The 9,687-nt window shown below is 38.5% G+C and overlaps 1 protein-coding gene across 1 annotated transcript in view; it reads right to left on the bottom strand.

Annotated features, from left to right (window-relative positions):
* Positions 1-562: 562 nt before the first annotated feature.
* CNGB3 (cyclic nucleotide gated channel subunit beta 3) overlaps positions 563-9,687 on the bottom strand; it is a gene marked incomplete at both ends in the record, with an annotated part of 169,663 nt that continues 160,538 nt past the window's right edge. The window contains 2 exons of the mRNA XM_080938559.1: positions 563-737; positions 1,301-1,447. Of these exons, the coding sequence (XP_080794685.1) occupies positions 563-737; positions 1,301-1,447 (322 nt within the window). The remainder of the gene's footprint in view (positions 738-1,300; positions 1,448-9,687) is intronic.

Genomic DNA, 9,687 nt, shown 5'->3' with positions numbered 1-9,687 from the left:
AGATTTAGTACAACAAAGTCACAGAGAAAATTACATTGAAAATTCAAAGCTACAAGCTAAAACAAACAAACGAAGAAGCAAGCAAGCAAGCAAAACCATGGCAACAAACAGATGTCTTTGGGTCATTTGTTTGCATATGAGCTGGGACAAGAAAGAGGTGTGACCTTGAGGTGAACTTAGCAGACACTACACCTACCACATTTCCTTCTTTTACTTTTTTTTCTTTCATATTTCGAATGTCATGACTGACACAAAAGTGTGTTGATTTGGGAGGTACCAATAAATTATAGTAAGTAAGGCTATTCACACATATAGAGCTCATGAACAATTAAATTTGAGTATATTTATGAATATATACATTAATTTAAATAGAACCAGTGGTAACTTCATGTAATGATAAAAAGTAAATAAAGCTTTAATAATAACTGTCAATCTAAGGCACAATCGTTAGTGTTAGATTCACCCAAATATCCTCCATGTCTGAACTAGAGCTAGCCGGGATGTGGGCCAAGTGACACTCCCCACTCCTCCTGCCAGCTTCCCTGTCACACAGCCTTTTTACCTAAGTGCTTTGCTTTCTCTTTCCTTTAAGCAGTCTTCCAAGGTCCACTTTTCCTGTGCTTCCCAGGAGAACTTTAAGCATTCGCGGTGTCTCTTCTTTTGGTGGGAAAAGAAAGGCAGGTCCTGTTCTTGGAGGGAGTGCCTGTGTGGTCTTTCCCTTCTGGCTTAAAAGAACCCTGGTGATGAGAGAAGAACATTGTTCTGGGTAGTTCTGTGACAGCTCCCAGAGTCTCCCTGAAATGTGGTAAATTCTTCTGCTTCTGAGTTTTCAGTGGGTACTCATGTTTAGTTTGGGGTATATCTTTATTTTCTTTTAAATCAAATTAAATTAATTTTTTTCTTATTCACTTTATATCCTGGTTATTGCCCCCATGCAGGTCAGTCACTCCCACATTCCTTCCCCCATCTTCCCTCCTTCTCCTCTGAGTGGGTGTGATCCTCCCCAGGTATCCCCCTCCCCCACATACACACCTTGGCACTTCAAGTCTCTGTGAGGCTAGGCGTTGGGGTGTATCTTATGAAGAAATTTGTAACTTATTTCATGTAACACAATTATCTTCATCTTAGATTTTATAGAGCAAACCCAACTTTCTCCACCTTATTCTCTTCATACAGAATTTCACTCTGTAGTTTCATTTGTCCTAGAACTTAGTCCAATCCTCCTGTCTCAGCATTCTAAGTGCCAGAACACTCAAGTGTACCTTTACACCTGCTTCTATTAGGGCTTTAAAAGTCATACTTGGCCTTCTTCATGAGGAGCTTTTTAGAAGATGGATAATGCAGCAGAATTTCTTGGAGAGTCTTTTTGTCCAGAGTTAAAAGATTGGCAAACCCGTGGGCCACCACATCAGCTGTCCGGCGGTTTCCTCCTCCTTTTGCTAGAAGGCTGTGTGTGAGACATGAAAAGCAGGCCTTCAGTCACTGGTTACACACACCCTCCATTGGTTATCCCTTTTATCTCAAACACAACTTTGAATTTAATTATCCACTTACACATTTTAGACTTGGTATCACAAGGTAAGTTTGTAAGATGTGCATATTTGTTTTCCAATAAAAAATTATAATTTAACCCCCCCCTGCAAAAAAAGAAAAAGAAATGTCATTGTGACACAATCTAGAATCACTTGGAAAGGGAGTCTTAATGAGAAATATTGTATCTCAGGGATGGAAAGCAAAACAAGCCCATTAAGGTCATTGCTCACATATATTTCAACTGGTGGAGACTTGATCCTATGACTTTTGATGATTTCCTCTCCTTTGTTCTTTATCCCAATAGGACTCCCAAGTAGTAGCATCAATTGCAATGGGAACAGATAACTCCTCTGAGGAAGAATACTTATGGAAGTGTGGTCATTAAGGGAGAAAAGGAGAGAACACAAGAGTTCTTTGTCACCTGCAGCTCTGACAAACATACATACCACAGCTCTCTGTCAGAGCAGTGTGAAACCGGATGCTAAACATTCATCTACCTTGCTTCTCATTGCCCCATTTCTAGCTTCCAGCAGAGCCAATTGAAGCAGATACAAATACATACCAAAGCACTTGTGAGAGACAGAAGAGATGACACACAGGTGTTAGAATTTACAGACAGAAAAAAAATCTAAAAACTGTGACTGATGCAGTAAGAAATATAATGAAAAGAGGAATTGTGCAATTACAAGTATATAATATAAAGATATGAAAATGCAAAGAATCCAAAAGAAATGCAAGAAATAAAAAAATTTTGTGACAGAGAAGAATGCTTCTGATGGACCCAGCATCTCGTTGGTCAGGGAGAGCATCAGTGAATGTGATTAGAAGATTTCAAGGTTGACATGCAAAAGGAAGAAATAGAATTAAACTAGGGATATAAAGAATGAGGGATCACTTTGAAATGTGATATATATACCTAATGGGGAAACCAGGAGGAGACAAAAGAAAGGGAACAAAAAGATTTCAAGCATAACATTCAAGAACTTTTCAAAACTAATGCCAAACACCCAAACCACTACACCTGAGGGATTGGATAACAGCAAAAGAGATAAATAATTAGTGCATCTCTCCACCCTCACTGGAGATGCTCTCTTCTGTAGTAGATGCCTATTGACACAGAGATTCACAATTGGTCAGTGTGCAGGGACTAAGAGACTATGGAGCACACAGATGTAAATATATGCCCCCTAAATTTAGGGATTAAGAAGGGATAAATATAGTGAACATTTTTAGTAAAACAGTGTCTGGAAAATGTGACAGGACCAGTGCAAACATGAACTCACAGTGGCTATGGTTGGTTGCATAAACCAGCAAAAATCTCTGCTTGGATGAGGAAGAGCTCATGAACTCCCACTCCTAGATGAGGACCTATAGGCAGACAATTCCTAGTGGTGGAGGGAGAGTCAGATTCTTTTAGGTATGTGGTCCCTGAGAAGTTACTCAGTCTCCAGTAGATGGCCCCATACTCATGACATACCAGTGGCAGTAAGTGCACTCTCAGCAGGTTTAAAGCAGAGCACATGAAGTTGGGAGTAGAAAATGGGGAGGGCAGTAAGGGAGGGGTCTGGATGTGGGCTAATTTCGTTAAGGCAAGTTATGTGCACGTATAAAATTTAAACAATGAAGGGGGGGGGAATAAAGGATAAATATAACAAAGGAATTAACAAATACCCCCTCAACTACACATAGCATGTCATATTTAAACTACAGGAAGCCAAAGACAAAAAATACACCTTGAAAGAATGTAAAACAGGAAATACTTGAGCTAAGCATAGACCAGGACAACAGTAGATTTCTCACCCAAAAGCAATCTCATCTCCAGACAGTGGAGTGAAATAGTCAGTGTTAAGATATAAAATGTCTATGACCTGTACTTCTATATTTCTAGTGGAAGTATTTTTCAGAAGTAAAGTAGAAACAAAGATTTCCTCAAATGAATAAAAACTGAGAGTATTTATTTCTAAGAGACCCGCCTTGCAGGAAATGTTCAAAGAATTCCCAAGGAGAACAAAACAGACAAAACCAAACAAAGCATAGATCAGAAACTCAGGTCTCTATAGGAAAGGAGAGAACACGGGGAGAGAAATGAATGAAGGGAAAGAAAACATATTTATCTTCTCATCTAGGAGGTGATTATATAAGTTACAAAGTGGCAGTGTGTGTGTGTATGTGTGTGTGTGTGTGTGTGTTTATTAACACAATATGGGCAAATGAATGATAGTGTCACTGGATGGGCAGGGAGGAACTGTGATAAGGGCACTCTACACACGAAGTATTAACTGAAGACAGGCCTAGACTTATCTTAAAATATACATGAACACTTTAGGGAAAGAATTAGGGCTTTTATTATTGTTGTGGTGGTGGTTGTTTGTTTTGTTTCTAAAGATTGTTTGTGCTTCCATTTTTTAGGTTGGGCATCACTGGGTCTCTGCAGTTGACTTTGAAACTATGATGCCCCTGCACCATGAATGAGTAGCTAGGGTCATAGATATGCACCATTGTACCAGGCTGAGAATAATTATTATGTTAAGAAAGGAGATAAAAATAAATCATGTAAAATGCTCAGCTGAAAATGAACTGGATTGGGCACTGTGGCATCATAACCTAAACATTTGGGAGGCTGAGGCAGGATCATGAGTTCCAGGTCAGCCTGGACCACATAACAGTACATTGTCTCGAAACCAATGAACAAACAACCCCAAAAGTCGAGCAAGAAACAAACACCAGAACAAAACAAAAGGTGAAGTAAAGGACCTAATGGTAAGTTGGGCACTTACCTCCACCTAACAGTGAAGATGAGATTTGGGAAAGTCAGGGATCTCCAAACCACTGGAGAATTAAATTACTCCTTCAGGACAAAATATGTGTATTTAGAATCCTTCATTGTGACTATGTTGGTGCATGGTTGCTTTAGTGAGTGACTGCTTTTACCAGAGAAGACAAAAGGGAACACATTTCACTCCATCTCTCTTCTCTACATGTCTATGTAGCATTCCATGCACACATGTGTGTATGCATGACCTATCTAGCTAGCTGGCTATCATCTATCAAAATTATTATTTTTTACTAACTCATCTACCCAGGTTTCTACCTGATTTCCTGCTTGTCTGTTCTATTATTGGAAGTATACAGGTTCAATAAGGAGTTTCATTTACACTCCTTTGGATTTTAATACAGAGTAATCAAGTAGTTAGGCAGGGCAGGATGTCATTGGGGAGCTTAATCTACACCCGAGAGAACCTCTGTGAGCATGCCAAACTATGCAAGAGCGGAAATAATATATTTAAATGTCAGGCTATTTTGAGATTTCTCAAGCTTTAATTAAACTTGCCTACAGGTTGCACGTTTGCAGTGCTTGATGAGTTTCTGAACGGAAGAAATAGTCTGTCTGCCAGATGGATTTTGCCCAAACTCTCTCAGCAATGTTTTAAATAGCATCTTTTTTTCCCCCCTCTTCTTATCCACAAAATGCTTCCCCAGCGTTCCATGGTTGGAAAGTTTTACTCATTAAATTGCTTAGTAAGAAGGCCCCTCCCTTAATATCCACAGTTTCATGTAGAGTTTCCCAAAGACTCCACACCAGAGGACAAACAGCTGATGCTACAGTTAAATGTCTCTGGGTTAAAAAGAAGCTTGCACTGAGTAATAGTTGAAGAAATAAAGGAATTCATTCTTATCCTGGACTCGTTCATTGCTGTTACCTTAGATGGCTCAATGACTTTCTTTTTCTGTTCATCCATGAAACTATTAATCCCCACAATGTATTCAGACAATCAGAGGGAATGGAAGAGGCGCACCATTCATGCATGATATCATGATATGAAAAGACTGCAGGATTAGGAACTAAGTCACCTTTCATATACCCATTTATGAAACATTACTGATCGCTTTTGCTGAAAACAGAAACCTCTTTTGATCTGCTGCAGGAAACTGACCATCCTTTAAGGACTGGCTTTGTGTGGTTTTGTGACAGTCAGTTATGAAGAAGGTTCAACTAGGGAGATTCTTAATTAATTATTTCTAAAACGAATTAACTTATTTATTGTACATCCTGATCATAGCTTCCTTCTCTGTCCTGTCCTCCCAGTTCCTCCCTCTCAACTCCTTAATAAATTCTTATCCCTCTTTTGTTATATGTGATTACACACCCAGAGCTAGGTGCAGGAACTGAAGTAGTTCTGTGAGCATATCAGAAGCACCGTGTGTTCAGAGAAAAGTCAACTACCAGCCTGGACACACGCACGCACACACACACACACACACACACACACAGAGAGAGAGAGAGAGAGAGAGAGAGAGAGAGAGAGAGAGAGAGAGAGAGAGAGTTGCCCATTTCTTGACATTCATGTATTAGAAAACACTTCCTAAATTGATACATTAATAGCATTTTAAAGTGGAGCCTTGGGGAGCTAATGATGTCACAAGGCCAGGGCCTCCATTAAAATAAGAAGCTTCCAGTAGGATATGGAGCCACACACTTAAATAGCACAGTACTGTGAGTTCCAAAGTAGCCTGCTGTACACATTGAGTTCAAGGTTAGCTATTGCTGCGTAGTGAAAGCTTCTTTCACAAAAAAAAAAAAAAAAAAAAAAAAAAAAAAGAAAAAAAATCTAATAAGAAAAAAGTTGATTTCTAAGAAGCACCAACATGCTTGCTCTCCATGTGACACCTTGGCCATCTTATGATCAGCAGATGACTTAGACTTCATTGCTTGGGAAGATCCTTTTTTTTTTTTTTTTTTTTTTTTTTTTTGAACAACTTTATTTTAAAAAAACAAAGATAAAAGAACAAATTTTAAGCATTTTTGCATAAATGTATACAAATACATTTTTGTCAGTGCTTGGCTTTTTTTTTTCAAAGGTTTGATAGTGTGCATTAAGGTCTTACTAGTTACAATGAGCAAAAAGTACATGTAAAACAGGATGTAGCCTGGAATTAGTCAAAGTTTTCTTGGTGTGTAAGGATTGAGCATAATGTTTTTTTTTTTTGTTTTGTTTTGTTTTTCTTGAACTTCGCACAGTCTGTGAGTTGTTTCTGGGGTGTTCAGAGCTTTCTGGGGTTAGTATCCCATTATCAGTGACTGCATATTATGTTTGTTCTTTTGTGACTGGGTTATCTCACTCAGGATGACATTCTCTAGATGCAACCATTTTCTTAAGATTTTCGTTAAGTCGTTGTTTCTGATGGCTGAGTAGTACTCCATTGTGTAAATGTACCACAATTTTTGTATCCATTCATCTACTGAAGGACATCTGGGTCCTTTCCAGCTTCTGGCTATTATAAATAGAGCTGCTATGAACATTGTGGTGCATATATCTTTGTTGTGTACTAAGGTGACTCTGGGGTATATGCCCAGAAGTGGAATAGCTGGATCTTCAGGTAGTACTATGTCCAATTTTCTGAGGAACTGCCAGACTGATTTCTAGAGTGGTTGTATCAGTTTACAACCCCACCAACAGTGGAGAAGTGTACCTCTTTCTCCACAACCTTGCCAGCATCTGCTGTCATCTGAGTTTTGGATCTTGGCCAATCTGACTGGTGTGAGGTGGAATCTTAGGGTTGTTTTGATTTGCATTTCCCTGATTGCTAAGGATGTCGAGCACTTCCTTAGATGTTTCTCAGCCATTTGATATTCCTCAATTGAGAATGTTTTGTTTAGCTCTGTACCCCCTTTTTTAATAGGGTTGTTTGATTCTCTGGTATCTAGCTTTTTGAGTTCTTTGTATACCTTGGATATTAGGCCTCTATCTGATGTGGGGTTGGTAAAGATCTTTTCCACTCTGTTGGCTGCCGTTTTAGAGACCCAAGAGGCAAAATAAATTTCTGCACCTTGCAAGTTACTCAGGTTTGGGTATTTTGTTACAATAAAAAAATAGACTAAAATTCATCATTACAAAAAAAGATTCATCATTACATCATATGTTCACATTTATGGATACATTTGGTATACACACTAATATCTTAAACTATGGCCTATGACCCTATATTTGGCCACATGACTGAATTGAGTGGTTGTGGAAATTTGGCAACAGGAAAAGTTTTCTGACCATACAACATGGATTAATTGAAAATCAAGCACACAATGTATTAATCACTTGACTTGACTGGTCAGGCCATGCAGCACTGAGAAGCGCTTGCCAGAAACATCTCTGTCAGATTCAAAGCAAAATTGCATGTTATGTATTGGCATGTTTTAACTGTTCAATCAAACAAACATTGTTTTCTTTTCAATTCATGGCTGTGAATGGTAATGCATGCCTGTAATCTTAGCACTTAGAAGGCAGAGGCAATTGGATCTCTGAGTTTGAGGCCAAGTTGATCAACACAGAGAATCTTATGCCTGCCAGGACTGCAAAGTCAGACCCTATCTAAATAAATACATAAACAAACAAACAAATCAAAATTTTATGATTACCAGTAAATATCTTATTTGTATATTTATTTGGATACTTCCATATATTTAGTGATATAAAAAAAAAGGTCACAGGCTACAGAGTAGAAAAACTATAAGATATCTTCACATATATTTTGTGTGAAATAAATTAAGAATATCTAAAAAAAAAAAAAACCTAAAAGAATATGTAGATGTGACATATACCAAAATGAGCTGGATGCAATATTACAAAGATTATTAACATCAGCTGTACTGGCTGGTTTTGTGTCAACTTGACACAAGCCTGAGTTATCTCAAAAAAAAAAAAAAAAAAAAAAAAAAAAAAAAAAAAGGAGCCTCAGTTGAGAAAATGCCTCCATGAGATCCAGCTGTAAGGCATTTTCTCTACCAGTGATCAAGGGGGAAGGGCCCAGCCCATTGTGGGTGGTGCCATTCCTGGGCTGGTAGACCTGGGTTCTATAAGAAAGCAAGATGAGCAAACCAGAGGAAGCAAGGCAGTAAGCAACATCCCTCCATGGCCTCTGCATCAGCTCCTGCTTCCTGACCTGCTTGAGTTCCAGTCCTGACTTCCTTTGGAGATGACCAGCAGCATGGAAGTGTGAGCTGAATAAACCCTTTCCTCCCCAACTTGCTTCTTGGTCATGATGTTTTGTGCAGGAATAGAAACCCTGACTAAGACAGCAGTCTTGAGCTATTTGTAGCGAGGAGAAGAGCAAGTATGTATGAAAGAAGTGGGACTAGCAACTATTAATGCTATTGATGACAGAACTATTCCTAGTTAACATTATACGGTGCTTACTGTGAGCCAAAGAATTTCATGAGATGTTCTTAGAATTAATCCAATTAATGCATTAGAATTCTGTGTGGTAATTATGCAGTATTGTGGCAACATTGGGCAGAGGAAAAAGAGCAGTTTCAGACAAGTTCTTTTCAGACAAGTACTTCTCAGACAAGACCCACAAATCTTGGCATTCGGTGTAAATTTAGTCGGCTCTCTTACACAGCTCAGAACTATTAATGCTTTTGATAACTATAGGAAATAGAAATGTTTCTAAAATAAAGACCTTTCTAGTCTTAAATGTATTTTATCATGTATTTCCTACAATAGACATAAAACTAATTCTAAATGTCATCTGTGAGAAAGCGTCATCTCCATTGTTGAGAGACTGAAACTTTCAAATATTTGTTCTCATTAAGCAAATTTCCAGCTGGGCTATATTTGGGGACAGGAACTCTGATCACCTTTGGACTTTCCCTGAGACTTTGCTGATCTTGTCAGGGAACAAAGTGTTTCCTTCCCAACTCTACTAAGAACACATCCTCACAAAACTTTTTGCTGGTGAGCAAACATCAGAGGATGTTCTAGGGTCACCCCTGCCTGGGTGTCTTGCTCTTTGCAGATGCTTTGATATCAAGTACATGCTGAATGGCAAGCACATAGCAGCCTAGATTCTTTTTTGAATAATTGAAGAACTTCTGTACACTTGAATTTTTAAACAAAGTCAGAGTTTAGATTTCACAGCTGTTGAACATCTGGCTCTACTTTTTCAGTCATGTCTTGCTTTCAGAGTGGACTTGGCCATAGACAAGCGAATGAGCAGTGAAGAATGTGGGTGAAGTTCTAAGAAGGAGCAGAGAGAGACAGAGCAAGATGCACACATCACTTTATTTCTGGAATATTAACCTTTCGAGTATCAAAGGAAAACTTTATCAAGCCTACTTTAGGTAAGAAAACACTTATCAAGTGAGAGTATATTAGT

Source organism: Micromys minutus (genome assembly GCF_963924665.1).
Source record: "Micromys minutus genome assembly, chromosome: 26".
NCBI lineage: Eukaryota > Metazoa > Chordata > Mammalia > Rodentia > Muridae > Micromys > Micromys minutus.
This window is presented reverse-complemented; position numbering and strand designations above follow the sequence as displayed.